Here is an 18,100-nt window from a genome sequence, read left to right as displayed (position 1 = left end):
CTCTCTCTCTCTCTCTCTCTCTCTCTCTCTCTCTCTCTCTCTCTCTCCTCTGCCTTTCCCTCTCTCTTTCCTTCCCCCCATCTACTTTTCTGGTTCTTTAAATCTGGTTTTCAAGGTCAGCAGGACTGATTTCAGACCAGACTTTAAGCAGGAATTTTACCAGTTGCCTCAGAAGGAAAACAGATAAAGGGAGGTGAATTGAGAGTAAAAGCATCCTTTTCACATTCCCTCAAAGTTCCTTTGTCTTTGATATTCACCATAAAGGGAACATCCCCAGTTCAGCTAAACTTTTAATTTATTTAGAAACACTTTAAACAATTGCAACCCCCAGTTTGGCTCCCCAGGCTCTGGGATGCTTCTAGAATACCAAGAGGCAAAGATTTAACTTCAAAAGGAAACAAATGATTGTTTCCCTCTAGCTGTTTCACTTTCACTTGAGTCCCCCCCCTTGCCCCCATAGGTACACATACACACAGAAGCTTCCAGCAGTCTAAGAAAACACCTGCCCAATTTACATTCCTTTGGGAAATGCTGCTACATCAGAGGAAACCAATGAAAGAGATTTCTTTTTTTTTTTTCAAATTAAAGACAGCACAATAAGGAATTACAGATACTAGCTAATGCTTACACTGAATAGAAGGAAGAGAGGAATTGGGGAAATAAAATTATAATATTTCATTGCATTAGAAAGCAGTATTATTTTAATAATAAAATACTCTCTAACTCTTGTTTTTTTCTTATTTTCTCAATTACTCTTTCTTGTAAGAAGCTAGAGACAGAATTGATATTATGTTTAACTAGGTTTCACGCAATGGTGATTATACCACCAACCAACTCTTCAATAATAAGCAAGAAAGCAAATTTAGCTAGAATATGCTACCCCTAACTACAAGGATTTTCCAAAGTACCACAGGGTTTTCATAGAGCAGCTCAAGTTGGCACAGAGTATAATGAAAAAAGCATGGCAAATCCTTGGGAAAAGAATACTGTAAGTTGAATTTCCCAGTTTTGTACCAAGAAATTTTATCAAACCCATTCACTAGTAAGTTTTTGGGTTTTCCATTGCAATAGTCCTGCTTAAGAAGGTTAATGCAATAGAAAACCAGAAATGACTATTGCTTGAAAAGACCACTGGAGGGCACCAGGCTGCACTTTGCTTCAAAAAAAAAATGATAAAAAAGTAGATACAAGTATTCCACCAGAAGATGGTGCAGTAACCCTCAAATCGATGAATGCGTAGAAACACCAAGACCAGGTTTGTGAAAATGTAAAAAGGAAACGGGAACATCTGGTCTGGTTTCAGCGAAGTTGACTTCTTTCTCAATTCTGACTGAAATTTATGAGACTGAAATTCAATCAGTCTCCTATAAAGTGAAAAGTGATGTGACTGGATCACTCAGAAATACTGTATTTCTCCAATCTGATGTGAAACCAAATAGCAACAAAAATGCAAACATGCAATTTGTCTTAAGAAGGAAATAAACATTTATTAAGCCAGGCACTGTGCTAAGCATTTTATAGATATTATTTCATTTGATCATCATTACTCATTTGACACCTTCTATGACAGATTTAGGTTCAAAATGGTATACTTACAGGCATCCCTTCAAGACCATTATGTCCAGGTAAGCCTCGGTCTCCCTTGGCACCTGGCTGTCCTGGAAAACCTAAACAAAAAGATGGGGTGGGGGGAGGCGGTGGTAGGTAAAATGAATACCTGAAATGATTCAAATGAAATAAAATATCACATTTTTTCTACATTAAAATCCCTAATTCAATATTAAAAAGCCGGAACATCTTTATACAAAGGAGATGTTCTGAGACAAATGTTATAATAAAAGTCCCTACTGGAAACTACAACTATACTGAAATTTAGACAAGCTGAAAGAGAGGAAAGGGACTCTAAGACTATGTAAAATGGCTTTGGTGCAGGTTTTTATAAGCAACTTCTTTTTCTGAATAGATGTCTTCTTGAGGAAAATTTTATTGATTTTTTTGGTAAAAGTATTAAATTCATCAAGTTGGACTGTGTAAAAAGAGTGTCTCTATGAACCACTTGTTTTATAGCTATTTAGATATCAGGAGAGTCTTTGCTGTAATGAAGTTAAATTATATAATATTATTTTTTATTGTGTGTGAGAAAAAATTATCAAAATTTTTTGTTCTTCATTAGATTAAAATATAATAAGCCAGAAGTCTAAAAAGCCACAATGGTAATTATTTATTTCTCTGACCAAGGGCAACGCTCCTTGAGATGTTACACCCTGTGCCCAAGATATGACTAAACAAAATCAAAGTCAAAGTTAATTATTTTACCTATTTCCCCTGGTGGCCCTTGTGGACCTGGAAGTCCTTGAAGTCCATCTATATCACAGGTTAGGCAACCTTGACCTTTCTCACCTTCAAAATAAAATGAATATACAATGTGAGTGGATTATATGTAAAGAAATCCTCAGTACACTATGCTGAGAGAATAGAAAAATAGGTAACTATTACTAGCAAACATACTGTTAGATTTTCCAAATGATTCCGGGTGGCTGGGGGGTGGGCGGTAATCAGTTTTCTAATGAGTAATAGAATTTGCACATCTCCCTGTATGAGCCTCTTTTTTCTTCTGTGGAAAACTAACATACTTTTTACCCATGCTTCCATTCTAATTCTGAAAACAATGTTTCACATACAACCTGATTTTTTGCTCTAACAATTCTAAATAGCAACTACAAAAACCAGGAACATCCCCCCCAAAAAAAACTGAAGAAATATACCTTTACATGGCTTAAGATGCTTATTTTTGGTGGGCTTTTGGGGAGGGGGATAAACTATTTTATTCCTCATGATATATTATCTACTGTAAAAAAACAAACAAACTTCTAATTACTTTTTTTTTCCTTTGGCTTATTTTGTTTATATGAGCTATATTATGGCAGAGTGACCCAACAAAAAATGTTGACTGACAGATAATAATCAAAAGGAAAAAGAATCACTGGGGCAATCTGAAATTAGGGGCTAGTGAAGAAAAGAAAATATACCACACTATAGAGATGATGAGAAAACATATTCTTTCCTCTGTTTAGAAGAATTATTCAATCCAAGAAAATAAATCTTTTGATAATTTTGATAATTTAGGTACACTTATGATTGCAGTTTTAGGTTTTAAAGCCAAAATCTTTACCTTGTTTCTAAGCAAAGTGTTGGCATGACAGCAGGGAGGGAAACATACAGAAACAACAGTTATTAGAAAAGTGGGAAAAAATTAATGTTTATCGCTATTCCATTTCACCTACTGGGCATTCTTCCCACCTCACCCCTTCCTGAAGCCTTCCTGTTCTCTCCCTAGGCCCCTTCTCTCCAAACACTTAATCAGTATTTTTTTTCCTCCAGGGTCATGGTCATATTATACTGTAAGCATTCCTTTGAAAGTACGAATTAATAACTGAGATTTTAGTAGACAGCACTAGAAAGAAGCCAGAATGTTGAAATGACACACTGGAGAATCAAAATAATGGGGCAACTACCTACTCATAGTTGGTCAATAGCCATATAATGACTATGGAGAAGGGTAAACAAATATGGAGAAATGTATATTCTGAGGTGGAAATGTTAACAGTTCTCTATGTATACATATTTAAGGTTCCAAAAAGGCCAAAAGATGTCCCATCACAACTGTTACATTTGCCTCGTTAAAAGGGAAAAGAAAAAGAAAAAGAGTAATATGTCAATCCAATACCTGTACAGTTTATACCATTGAATTAAGATACTGCGGGGTTAAAAGGACAACTGGGCTTTTGATTTCAAAATTTTTGGCTTCTTTAAAAAATTCTCATAAATTTAGTAAAACACTGTCATTCTTCAAGACTTTTGATCCTGAAATTTTAAGTCAAAATTTCCATTTTGTCCCAAAGTTTGGTCTGCTGAGTTTGTGTACATGAGGGCTATTCACTTAAAATTACATGAGAATGGCAGGGAAACAAAAACAAGGATACTAACCCTGAAGAATGAAGACCTCTAAAATTTCCCTTTTTGAAAGGCATTCTCATCTCAAAAGCTCAAAATGAAACCTCAAAAGAAGTAGCAAAAGATGATTATTCAAAGAATGTATGTTTATAGCTTCCCACATATCCATGGTTTATAAATTTAGTATCAGATGTGAACATTGGGTTTAAAAAAAATCCCCAAGACCTAATATAAATTACCTTTCTCTCCCATCTCCCCTGGCAATCCCGGTAGGCCAGCACTTCCAGGAGAACCTTGATCTCCAGGTGGTCCTGGCTGGCATTCCACTATTCCATCTAGAAGTAAAACAAAACAAGGAAGAATTTTAGTTTTTATAAATTTAAAATTTCCCAGGAGATAGCAGCCAAGGCATTTTACCTTCACTAATGTGACACAACAAAAAAAAATTATTTATTAGAATTTTTAAAGAATCAAGTCCATTGACTTGAAAAATAAAACCAGAAATGTGTTATTTAGAATCCCATGACAAAGTATGCCTTAATTCCTTTGTATGCCTTCAGCACAAACTTAAAACAAAGTTGCTATTAGCCTAAAGGAATCATGATATACTACACCATGGTAATGTGCTTAACAATTATTGATGTTTAATTCTAAGACTTTTTTATGTTAGTAGACCAGGAGACAAACTAAAGCCATACAAATAGCATCTGGTGTATTTCTTGAAGTAGGTGCTAGTTGAGAAGTATTGCTTTCTGTCGATAACAAGACATTTTTTTCCCCTTTATAAAATAGAACATTTATTCTTTCACATATTCAAGGAAAAATGAAAGAATAAACCATTAGGGAGAATTTCGCTCTTGTTTCTTAGCATATAGATGACTTCTGCATCCCAAACATCCAACTGAATCACAAGAAGTTAAGAACTCCTCAGCTCTATTTTCTTTAGTCTATAAAATCTGAATTTGTGATGCTGTAAACAGGGGGCAGAGAGATCTAGGTAGTGGGTGATCCTGAAGTATGATAGGTCAGGCATTAAATAATTTTGCAATTATTTCTTTGTCCAGTAGTCCTTACATCAACCTGACTTATACTTCCCTCTGCTCTCTGGTGGAAATTACAAAGAGTGCATAATTGGGGGACAAGAAACATTAGCAACATGGGACAGCTAGTGAACAAATGCCTTTTCTATGGTGGAGAGCAGGCAGAGGTCACTGAGCAAACCTTCCACTGTTTCAACTTAATACCCCCAAAAAAATGTCCCTCTCATCCTATTCTTTGGGTCACAGTTAGGCTGCCCAGTATACCCAGCATCAAGCAGTGTAAGTAAAATCTGAGGTAGACATAGCTCTGGTGGGTCTTGGTGACTTCCCTTCATTAAAAGACAAGAAGTAAGAAAACCTAGAAGACAATTACTTCTCAATATTTCTCCTAGTCAGCCAGAGCTATTGATTCTAGCTGTGTGCCTTCCCTCTCTGCTAATTTACAACTTTCTTCATTTTTGTTTTCAGCATAACTGACTGGACCCTATAGGTTCTACAGAAAGTAAAAATAAACTATCATGCTTCAAAAATCAAATCCCAAATTACTTCACTGTGTAGAGCATGGTATTGGTAAGACATATAGTTTTAGTTGTTACTACTTAAACCTGATAATAATCATTGACATGAGTTTGCAAAGCAATGTACACATGTTATTTCATCTGGTCCTCATGACAACAAACTACTAGCTACTACAAGTATTCTTATACTGTCCCTAGAGATATGCTGAGGCCTATGGTTAACTGATTTTCTCCTCATTACTAAATTAGAGAAAGGATATCAACTGAGGTCTTCCTGACTATATACAACACACTACACTGTCTTTGTCAAATTCATCTATTGGTCTTACAGAGTCCATGAGAGCTGATGGTAAAATAGAGAGAGACTGGACTAGATTACTAGTAAGTCATTTTATAGATCTCAATCCTACAGTAGCATGACTGATGATATAAATAAAATTCACAAACTTTTCAGAGAATCCTTCAATCATTCCTCACCTGAATAGCATCCTTGTGTACTTTCTGATGTGAAAGCGATGTAGGGTGAATAGGTAAATCAAGCCAAAACAACTTAAAACCCCAACCAAAAACTGAAGAAATTCTAGCTGACAAGATATAAAAATCAATATTATGATCCATGATGAACAGTTTCTGTCTATTAAGATTAGTTGCAGGCACAGATGGCCTAGAGCTCATTGTAACCATATGGGAAATGAAGACAGTTATGCAATTCAGTAGAATATTAGAAATAAGGCTGTTTCACTTGTGCATGGTTAATGAACCATTAATGTGCCTCAAAGTGGCAATTAGCTGTAAGCTGTCTCTTTGCCTGTCAGATTGTGTACATAAAACATTCTCATTTATAAATTATCCCTTAATACTTCATGATTTTTGTGCTTATATTATATTGTCTATAATGGGCTAAGGTAGGGTTGATAGGGCATTAGCTAATCTAGTGCTTCCTATTCAAATAAAAGAAGTGAGGAGGTCACCTAGTCAGCAGAAACACACTTATACAGGAGAAGCAGCATGGCACAGTGGAAACAGAACTGGGTTTTGACTTGAACAACACGCTGTTTAATATCTGTGTGATCTTGGGCAAGCCACTAACATCTTTATGTCTTAGTTTCATGCACATATAAGATCTGGGGAGTGTACTAGATGACCTATAAGGTCCCTTTCAATTCTATATTATGATACCATAACATCAATAGTGAAAAAATTTAAAAATATGTAAGAGAAATCAACAAATGTGTTTGCTGCTAAAAGTGGGGGCAGCATGGAGTGGTCAAGAGAGACTTAGATCTAAAGTCAGAAAGACCTCAGTTCAAATCCTGCCTCAGACACTTACTAGTTTTATGACTATAGGCAAGTCACTTAACTTTTCTGGCCCTCAGTTTCTTCATATAATACTAGAGGGTTGTATTTTATGACCTCTTTGAGGTCACCCTGTGCCCCAGCACTCTTACCCAACTATGCTACCTAGGTGAGTAAATTTTCATTTTCTCATTTTATTTTTATTTTCCTATTTAAATCTATGTTTATTTTTCTATCAAAATCTTCTAATTCTAGTACTCTTGATGTTTTTAATAATTAAATCTCCTTAAATGATAATCAAAGCATAATCTTATACATACTTTCAGTCCATGTTGAATAGCATTATAGAAACATTCCAAAAGTGGTATATGCCTACCTAACAATCTAATTTTAAAGTCATTCTTATTAACCTTTAATCAATTGTAAATCTCTAACATATAACTCCTTATTCTTTAAACAATCAACAGATTATGTTTGAGGTTTTGAGTAGGCCTGACACCTTTTTGTCTAGCCCTGACACTAACAACAGGGTGAATTCTAAGGGAAACAAAATTAAATGGAACTTACTGGTATGGCCTGGTAAGCCAGGAGGCCCAGGAGGCCCAGGGGGTCCGATTAATCCATCTCTTCCACTTGTTCCAGGTAATGATTGTCCTGGAGGACCTGGGTCACCCTTTTCTCCTCTTTCTCCAGGAAAGCCAGGAGCACCAATTTGCCCTGGGCCTGGGTAACCTTAAGTCAAAAAATCACCAATTTAGTATAAAAGAACACATTCTAACCCCTTCCTTGGCAAAACAAAAAAATATCTATATATAAAACTCCACAATATTTAAACAAAGCAATTTCACTCTACTGTGGGGAATGTTAATGGCGTTTAAGATCTTTCCTGCCCATTAATGGGCCTCAAGTGGAGCCCATTAAGGGAAGCTTGCTTAGGGGAGGCTTGCTTGTAGGAAGGCTTTCACACCTTTTGCTAATTTCTAATTAGCCACTGAGTTAGGAAGGTTGTGATGCCTTCTGGCTCTGAGAAGTGTATGTACACCCTGAGCTAGTGTTTTGCTTTGGGGGCTCACTTATGAGAAGGATCTTGTAATTCACTGTCAAGATTCTGAGTGGCCATATGTTCAGAGCTCCCCCCATTGCTCAGATGTAAAGACTCTCTCAATCCAGGGACGTATGTAAAGTATATAGTTGATTCAGGTCGTCAGAGCCCTATCTATGGGTCTTTATTTTTCTGCTTGTATTTTCTCTGAAGTTGAGGGTGTTGACTTTTCCCCTGAACTAGTGAATGTGATTTAAAAAGACTGTTGACCCCTTAAATAGCTATCTTTCCTGGTAAAGCAGATCGAAGAACCTGTGCTAGCAGCCATCCTGGGTGTGCCAGTGTGGTTGCTGCTTGAGTGAAAGAAAAAATGACTAAGAGATTATCACTCAATAATGTGTTAGGTACCAACAAGCAAATGATTACATTGGATGTGAGATAAGACCTAGTTAAATGAGCTTGAACAGATAAAATATAAAACATGCATGTAGACAAGTATGAATGAATGTATAGATATTTTCATGATGAGCAGGTATAGATGTCAGTCAATATCTTGAACTGAAAAAATACTCTAAATATTATAATCAGAAGGTAATAGGAGAAATATGAAATTTCTACATAGTAAAGGAAAACATATTCCATGTGTAGAAACTCATATTAGATGAAAGGAAGAATTGAGACTAAACAGAGGGATAGTAAACAGACTGCTTTTTCTGGAGATAGGAACATAAGTAGAGACTAAAGAGATGTAACGAATGTGTGCCTGAAGGCATCAAAAGCTTGAAGACAAGAAACACAGTCTCGGCATGTAAGACTATGGTTACCCACTTCAAGATTTTATGTCAGAATATTGTCTGAGTAATTATTTACATTGGCAATGATACATCTTCTCACTAGTTGTTTCCTACACCTTTGAAATTACAAGTCCAGATCAATATATAATTGAAATTATTGGTCTCTATATATTCATAGATATACATATCCATCCATTGATACAGAGAAATACATACATACTTACATTATTGTGTGTGTGTGTATATACATATGTATATGTTTGTGCATACATTCATGTGTTTGGGAAAGAAAGGGGGGAGAAAAGAGAGAAAGTGAAAGACAGGGCAGAGTCACAGAGGAAGGAAGGGAGGGAGAGAGTAAGAGAGAAGCAGAGAGGGATGGAGACAAAATAGAGGGAGAGGGAGAGAGAGAAAAAGAGAGAGACACAGAGGGGGGAGTCACAGAGGGAAGAAGGGAGGGAGAGAGTAAGAAAGAGAGGGAAGGAAAGAAAGACACAGGGGAGAGGAGACAGAGAGAGAGAGAGAGATGGATCAGTCTCCTAAGGGGTTGGAAAAGCTGCAATCTGTGTCTGTGGAGGGAGTGCTGACATTGACAAAATCACAGACATTTTTAGGAACTGAACAAGTTGGTAAAGAAGATGGTTTGGACTCTAGTAATTCAAACAAACATATATTGTATGTCCTGAGCCTGTGGGCTCAGGACAATAGTTCTAAATGTTTTAAAAAATGCAAAAGAAATATGGACAGGGTTCTCAATCTCAAGGAGTTTTCAATGTAATTGAAGTGGAAAACAAGAAACAATAAGAAAACAAGTAAGTACCAAGATACATGGCACAACTTAGAATTCAGAGTGCTTCAGAGGACAAATAAGGTCTTGACCAGAGTCTTTAAGGAAGGCTTCACAGGGAAAGCCAGAGTTGAACCTGGCTTGGAAAGATGGGGAGGAGAGAGGGGACTCTACACAGAAGAGTTAGCAGTGATGCAGTAAACCCCACAATAGCTGAGAAAGTGAAGAACATGGAGTAGTCTGACTGCAGTAGAGATTTGTATTAGGGAGTAATGTGAAATCAAGTCACACAGGTAATGCAGGGATTTGTTAAGAAGTCCCTAAAAGCCAGAGGAGTCAGGATTTGATAGAAGAGACATGCAAAGTTACTAGAGGTTCTGGAGCAGGGTAAGTGTACAAGAGAAACCATATTCAAAGTATAATATAATTACAACTAGACATTGTTGCAGTAATCCTACACTGTAAGCATATATACATATATGTGGAATATATTAAAATAGATCATATATTTAAGTATACCAACATATAATGTATTGTGCATATTTACTCTCACCTCAAAATTACTGAGAAGAAATATTTTGAATAATTAAATTTTGTTATTTTCATTAATTCATTTATTTGTTCAAGAAACGTTTAAGCTTCTACTATATGCAAATCAATTTCCATACAAATCCATAACATTCAATACACACTGAAGGAAACAGGTTAAGCATGAGAAAAATTCCTATTATAAACTGAATTTTTACCTGGAGGACCTTGTAAGCCTGGAATACCTGGATAGCCTAAGGAGAAAGAGAGTTACTAGAATTAAGCTTGTCAAATTTATCATTTGATTGGTTCAGGTCTGCTATAGTCATAAACACTCATGTCAATGGGGACATGGAAATTGCACCCCAAAAAAGGTAAAGAAAAAGGAACCATTCTACATGAGCTTCCTATACCCCCCAAAGAACAGAAAAATTGGAATAACTGATGATCAATACTCTTCGATACTTAAGTCAGTGGTGTCTCCTATCTGAACCAATTCAATTTCAACAATAAATTTCATGAGCATTCAATTGGTTGTCACCAAAAAACACATCAAGTGCTACCCAAAAGTCCCTTTCCATATTTGCAAATTTGCAATTATAATATAGACTTGTATTATAAACACACATTAAATGTGATGTGGCTTACGGCATAAGGCAAAATCTCAATCATTACTGTATTTGCTATAGAATTCTGCCAATTATGCAAATATTTTCAACAGAAGAATGAATTCAGACCAGAAAGGACTTTAAAAAAAAATTAACCTTTTTGACCCGGTTCGCCTTTTAGTCCTGGAGCACCTGGATATCCCTTCTCTCCTTTTTCACCCCCTGGTTGTGTGCTTATCACCTATATTGAAGTAGGGAAAAGTGTCCATGAATGCTAGACTCTGCAGATGGCATCGAGAATACGCTTACAAATACGAAGAAAATTGCTCTATGTTCTACCTGAAAACTGACAAAGACATGCTCAACACCTGCTCATAGCAAGTAAAACCACAAGTTGCCCTCTAAGAGTAAGAATAACATGTAAGAATAGCTACGAATATGGAGAATCTGAAATTTTCTCAGGTTTCCTTAACACTGAAATCTGCCAGGAAGCTCTGCAGAGATGTCGGAGTCGATTTCAATGAGTCGATGATGTTATTTTGGTTTGTTTTCTCTCTTTCAAAAAAAGAAGCCTAAGGGACATCTGGGCATACATATTTGAGCCACAGCATAGATTTTCAATTAGAACAATAGGTAACAAATGAACACTTATAAATTTGCCAAGGTCATACCTTATGGGAGATTCTAGGCATTACATTTTTATCAAGTCAATGGGTAGTAAAGAGTTACCAAACGTAAGAGGGCTTCTCCTTAAAGTCAACCTTATGACAGATGGATGGTCTGGGAAACATAATCCTGACCTTTACTTATACCTAATAAATTCTCTCAAATACTAAACTGTTGAAGCTCAAGAAAAACTATGAAACCAAGTATCTTCAGACTAACATCAGCCAACACACACACACACACACACACTCACACACTCATACACAACTATTTTTTTATATTACAGTAAGTCATTGTGTTTTTGGTGACCTGAGACTCTCTGGAAGAGAAAAGAAAGTAACAATCTAAAAAAAGTCAAATAAAAATAGGCAAAAAATCTACATGCAAAAATTTATCATTTTTATCATATACTTTTTCCTTTAAAAATCACATGTAATACCAGGAAATATTTTAACTATTAACAAAAAGAAAAAACAAATCACACCAGGGCAGTTTCTTCATTGTCCAAGAAGGGCAATAATTGTTCATTTCTTCACCTACAAACATCTCCAAGGGCAGAGTGCAACAATACAAACCATTATTGGCAATCCATGAAATAGAAGAGAACCAAGATTATGGGAGAAGTAGTCCTGGGAAGATTCCTATATACTCCTTCTTGCACTTTAGTTTAACACTTTTGTGGACATTCACCTTAACAAAGGCCTTACTCTGATCTCTCAGAAGGTTATGGAGGTAACCCTGGGTTCTTCAATCATGCCGTGTGCAAATTTGCACAGAAGTCTATCAAGCCAGCAAGGCCTTAAAGGTAGCCTTAAATAAGCTCAGACACTGTGTGTCTGTTCATTGAATACCAGTTAGACCAAGGGGGAAAAGGTTCTATAGCAAAATGATTGTAGAAGGATGATTGTTTTTTTCATCACAGGGACCATGTATTCAGGGATGTTGGCAGTTACAATCTACATCAATTGAGGAAAGACTCCAAATGAGGAAATCAAGGAACTGGAAGCATCAAAATATAGATATACATATATATCATTTATTTTTACTTACAGGGCCTGGCAAGCCTGGAGGGCCTACTTGTCCTTTGTCTCCCTACAAAATAAATGAATTCAAATTTATTTTATTATTGCAAAAATTACACTGTAATAGGTGATGATACTAAATGTGTCTTATTTCTGTGAAACAGAATTGGTATATTATGCCTTGAAATTCTTTTTAGTTTCACAATACCTCAATATTTGTAAAGCATTTAGCATAGCACTTGGCATAGAGTAGGTACTGTATAAATGTTAACCATTATTATGATTTTTCATAATATTATCTCACTTGATTCCCATGACCACTCTGGGACTTGGGTTCTATTATTATTATCCCCATTTTGCCATTGAGGAAACATCAATATTAATAATATCAACCATAAGCTGTTGGACATAAAAGTATTTGGCAAATAGTGATATCAACTAATGTTCACATGAATTCAGATACATTAACCTTGAACTTCCTCTTTTCCCCTACACTATACTTTGGAAACCTTTGGTAATATCCCCTATTTCCTCCTCCTTTACTCTTGCTCAGAAAAAAGAACTATCCCTTCTTAGCACGGTCAGCCCCTAGACTTGTACCCTTATAGCCCATCCTGTCTCCTCAGGCAGATTAGAACCCACAACCAATCCCTTTTTTGGATCTCCAATTTCTTCCTATGTTCTGGTTCATTCTTTTCTGTCTACAAATAAGCCCCGTGCCTCATTCATTCTTGGGGAGGAAGTACTTATTTGCTCCTGCCATGTTATATTCCTGCTCGATGAAGTCCTCTGATTCCCTGTTACCACTAGGATTAAATAGAAATCCCTGTTTGACACCTGAAGCCCCTTATAACCTTACTACATGTGTGTACTTCCAGACTCGTTATACACAGCACTCCTTCATGTACTCTACAGTCCAGCTAACCCAGTCTTCTGGGTGCTTCTCACACAGGACAATATGTCTTCTGTCTTTGTATCTTTATACAGACTGCTCTTCTACTCATACCTAGAGTCCACCCTCTGTTTACCTCTACCTGGTTAGAATTCCTAGTTTTTATCAAAGCTGTATTCAAATACCACTTCCTTACGTGAGGTTTCCCTGATGTCTCTCTTGCTACTAATTCCTCCCTCCCTCACTCAAATGAACTTGTCTGAATTTTATGCATAAATGTATATATTTATATATGCACATGTTGCCTGTCCTGATAGAATGTAAGCTCCTTGAAGTCAAGAATTGTTACATTTTTGTCTTTAATAGTTTTTTAGGGCTTGCACAGGACTTTACTTATATTATCTCATTTTATCCACATGACTACCCTAGGAGGTAGGTGCTATTATTATACCCATTTTACAGATGATAAAACTGAAGTAAATAGAGATTTAGAAGTGACTTGCCCAAGGTCACACAGCTTGCAAGTGTCTGAAGCAGGATTTGAACTGGCATCTTCCTTTGTCCAGTGTATCTACTGTACTGCTTTTGTATTCCTAGTACAATGCACACTACCTGGTTCATAGTAGGTGCTTAACTGATTCCTCAAAGCAAATTTGTTAAAGTCAATTTAATATATGAAAACCCTTAATTCTCAAATTGGAAGGCAAGTTATTCACTTTGGAAAACATCTGTCCTTTGATTAATAAGCCTCTTCAGAAATAAAAATAATACTTAATAGTGGATTCCATCTCCAGCTCATTTTACAGATGTGGAAACTGAGGCAAATAGGGTTAAGTGACTTGCTCAGGGTCACCCTTCTAGTGCCTATCTAAGGCCAGATTCAAACTCAGGAAAATGACTTTAGGCCGGGCAGTCTATCCACTGAGCCACCTAGCTGCCCTGCAAAGCTCATATTCCATGAAAAGAGGTTGGCATTAATGAATGGATCAGATCTTTCTTCTTTGGAGGGGAGCTTCAGCAAACATTGAAAATGCATCTCTCTTTACTATCTTTTTTTCTTCATTAATCGACTCTTCGATGACCATGATAAAGAGCTGATTTTTTTTTTGGGGGGGGTCCTGACCTATGAATTTATGGGTGTCAGGAATTTGCCAGGAAATCTGCTCTAGCAAAACAGATTGACAAGTGTTCTGCAATTTGTAGTCTCTATAAAGTTCACTTGGGTCACTAGGAAGCTGTTACTTGTCCCAAATCAGACAGCCATTATGTGTCAGAGAATGGAGTGGAACAGAGGAGGCCCTGAGCCAAAGACCACTATTCATTTACCACCCAAAGCTTCCCCTTAAAGATCTGATGACCACCTTTTATAATGAGCAAGGTGAAGAAGTGCGGTGGGCCCTGAAACAGTGAAAAAACTCTCTCATTTACCTTGGAGAACAAATGTCATTTGACCCTTCCAGGTCTGTTTCTTCATTTTTTAAAATGGGATAATAATCACACCTTCCTTATTTCACAAAGTGGGGATCGCAATTTAAGGTAGATAAATATTGCTTGTTAATGTAAATCACCATACTAATATGTTACTCCTTTTGTCTGTGTTTCTCCTGTTCCCTGTTGAAAATTCTAACAATAAAGTAAAATATTTAACATGTCGTGTAAAACAAAAAAAAAAACAAACTGTACACATGTAAAAGAAAAGTAAAATGTCTTTTACTGGTACATTTCTTGATAGAATGCTTTTTTTCAGTAGGTTATTGGCTCTCCTGCTTAAAGAAAATGAAGGGCCCCTCTAGTTTATATATTTTTTAATCGTTTTGGAGGAGGGAAGGCAGGGCAATTGGGGTTAAGTGACGTGCCCAAGGTCACACAGCTAGTAAATGGTGTCTGAGGCCAAATTTGAACTCAGGTCCTTCTGACTCCAGGGCTGGTGTTCTGTTCACTGCGCCACCTAGCTGCCCTTATTTTTTTTTTAAGGAACAGTTGTAAAGTAGTTTATACAATGGAAGTACTTTTAAAATCCAAATGCAATTTCATTCTCACCTTAGCACCATCTCTGCCTGGTATTCCTGGGAATCCTGGATCACCTCTAAAACCCTAGAAATAGACAGATGAAACAAATCGCATTGATATGTTGTAAAGGTGAATATATGCACATATATTAACATGAAAGAACTTTGTGAAAATACTTACTGGACTCCCCTTTTCTCCTTTTTCACCATCTTTTCCAGTTTTCCCCTAGGCAACAGAAAATGAACCATTAGCAAAGTATAAAACCATGATATGATAGTAAAGTCATGATTCAAAGATGAAAAAAAAATTCAGTCTCTCCATTCAATTGCACTTTTATTAAGCACAAACTATATATGCAGAGACTTGTGTCAAACCCCTGAGGGTACAAAGATGAATGATACTTTTTCTTGCCCCCAAAGGAGCTTATAATCTAGTAATACCAGCCGGTCTTTACACAACATTTTTAGGCTTAGGAAGTGTTTTCTTTACAGTAACAACATAAGATAGGTTATAAAAAATATCCACAATTTTTTTTTAACACAAAGAAACTGAGGCTAAGTGAATTAAATGTCTCAAATAGGGTCAAAAGTTGAGCATTAAAACTAGGTCTATTTACTTCAAGTCCAACAGTCTTTTCACCATAACAAGAATACACATACAACTATATACAAAGAGAGACTAGCCACTAGACCTAAATACAAAGGAGAAGTGTGATGTGCTATGATATCCTAGAAAGGAGACATTAATTCCAGCTTGGGAAGGGAGAGGAGAATGATTAGCAGAAAAGACAAGACTGGAGGCTACCCTTGAGGACAGGAAAATAAGGGGAAAGTGTACATTCTAGGAATAAATGACAAGGTGATCAAACAGATGGATACATGTCATAGTCGGGTGAGTCCAGGAAACAGTATGGCAATATTATGAAGTATGTGGCAAGAGTGATGGAGGATAAGGGACAAAATGAGATTGGAGGCAGATTCAAAGAACCCTAAATGCCATTCTAAAGAGTTTGGGTTTTATTTTGGATGAACTATAGATTTTTCAACTGTTATATAAGATATCTTGACATTGCTGTTTAGAGTATAATGGATGGGAATGACATTGTAGGGACTAGGCATTGGAGAGTCTAGGAAACATTTGAAATAGTCCAACTATAAAATAATGAAAAGAGATACAGAAGAAAATAGAGGCAATGTAAGGACAAATGATATCAATAAAATCTATTTTCAAGAAGTTAATGAAAGCCTAAAATAGGGTAGTAGCCAAGGAAATAGAAAGGACAGGTGAGAAAAAGATTGATGAAAAAGAATTGAGAGAACTTAGAAACATATATGGTTGGTAGGGCCTAGTGAGGAAGAGAAAAATCAGAGTTAATGTTCAAGTGTTAAGATATGCTGATTAGGGGAATTGTACCCTTAGAAGAAATACTGAAAAATATCACTATTTCTTCTTTGAGATCACTTAAATCTTAAGGGTTCTTAGCCTTTTTCTAGAGACCTTCAAGAAAGCAATTACTACTTTTTTATACAGCATTCAGAAAAGCCTTCCTACATGACCTACACACTCTTTCTAGTTCCATGTTTCTCTGAATATTTGACTCCATGCTCAGTGAAAAAATGTTTGATCATAAGCAATAATGGGATTCATGGGAGAGTATATAATTAAATATACTTACTGGAGGCCCTTGTCTACCAGGTTCACCTTTCTCTCTTTCACCTGGCAGTCCCTTAAAAAAGGGGGGGAAAGAATTAGATGTGTTATCTTATGTAGATAATTTTTAACATAGAACACATTTTACTTAAAATAAAAATATGCCTACAATAAATCTATTAATTTACATGTAATCAATAAAACTTGATTGCTCACATGCGGAGATATTTTAAAATTTAATACTTACAGGAGCTCCACGTTCTCCTTTTTCACCCTAATGAATTAAAAATACACAAAATTCCATAAGATTATTTCCAAATAATTCTATCAAATGTTTAGGCTTTAGTACTAATAGCTAATGAAGGAGAGTAAGATCAACAAGTCTTTTATGATATATTAAAAAAAACTTGAAGCTTGAACTTGATTAATTAATAAGTGTGCTATGGTTTCCATGGTGGGGGGCAGAGAGGAGGAGAGGATTGTAGACATGGATGCTGTTAAGAGTCCAGCATAAACTTTAACATAGCTGTAGCTCCTGCTATAGTATGCCAAGAGTCTGCCCTCTATGCCTCCACACCAATCCCCAAACCCTGGTACAGTTTTTATAAGACCAGCAAATCCACACAAGTAAATCTTGGAATCCAATTGGAGAGGCGGGGGGTAGGGGAAAAAAGAAGAGAATTCTTCAGGGTACATGGGAAAGGGGTTACTAGAAATGAATTGGAAAGGGGGAGGGATGTTCCTCTATTAACATTTTGCTACCATTCTAGAATTTGAGTCATTTCTCCGATTCTAGCACATCAATGTGAGGCTCACAGAAATTCTTCATATGACTCAGGATTTGGACTCTTGGGGTCACACAAGGTTAGAAAAATTGAAGATAATTTCTGGGGAAAAAATGGATTTTGACCCATGTACTCTGTGTTTTCTTACATGTGCTTAAAAACTAGGAAATCAATGTTCATTAAATTGAGCATACTTACTTTTTGTCCTTGAGTAGCAAAATCTCCCTTTTTTCCTATTTGAGCTTGTCCTGGTTCACCTGGAGGTCCACTAACACCTTGCTCACCCTATAGAAAACAAAACAAAACAAAACAAAAAGAGTGGAGAGATTATTAGGTACAAAAGTAATTATACTAAGAAGGAAAATGAGGTAATTCAAAACATTCTTCAGCTAAAGAAATCTGGTCCTCATTTTGATTTTTAAATCAAATGATTTAAAATCATTAAATGATGATGATGTGGGTGTGGGTGTGAGAGAGACAGACAGAGAGAGAGAGAGAGAGAGAGAGA

At 36.3% G+C, this 18,100-nt stretch overlaps 1 protein-coding gene across 1 annotated transcript in view; it reads right to left on the bottom strand.

Annotated features, from left to right (window-relative positions):
* COL4A1 (collagen type IV alpha 1 chain) overlaps positions 1 to 18,100 on the bottom strand; it is a 213,720-nt gene that overhangs the window by 69,451 nt on the left and 126,169 nt on the right. The window contains exons 13-24 of the mRNA XM_069094111.1: positions 17,791 to 17,877; positions 17,055 to 17,081; positions 16,833 to 16,883; positions 15,338 to 15,382; positions 15,188 to 15,241; positions 12,284 to 12,325; positions 10,724 to 10,808; positions 10,178 to 10,213; positions 7,376 to 7,540; positions 4,194 to 4,289; positions 2,317 to 2,400; positions 1,597 to 1,667 (exon numbers count right to left, since the gene is read on the bottom strand). Coding sequence (XP_068950212.1) covers positions 1,597 to 1,667; positions 2,317 to 2,400; positions 4,194 to 4,289; positions 7,376 to 7,540; positions 10,178 to 10,213; positions 10,724 to 10,808; positions 12,284 to 12,325; positions 15,188 to 15,241; positions 15,338 to 15,382; positions 16,833 to 16,883; positions 17,055 to 17,081; positions 17,791 to 17,877 — 843 coding nt within the window. The remainder of the gene's footprint in view (positions 1 to 1,596; positions 1,668 to 2,316; positions 2,401 to 4,193; positions 4,290 to 7,375; positions 7,541 to 10,177; positions 10,214 to 10,723; positions 10,809 to 12,283; positions 12,326 to 15,187; positions 15,242 to 15,337; positions 15,383 to 16,832; positions 16,884 to 17,054; positions 17,082 to 17,790; positions 17,878 to 18,100) is intronic.

The sequence above is a fragment of the Petaurus breviceps genome, unplaced genomic scaffold (genome assembly GCF_028583685.1).
Source record: "Petaurus breviceps papuanus isolate PSGF00001 unplaced genomic scaffold, PetGlider_PUasm1.0 214, whole genome shotgun sequence".
Lineage (NCBI taxonomy): Eukaryota > Metazoa > Chordata > Mammalia > Diprotodontia > Petauridae > Petaurus > Petaurus breviceps.
The sequence above is the reverse complement of the archived record's forward strand: the minus strand, read 5'-3'. Positions and strand labels throughout refer to the sequence as shown.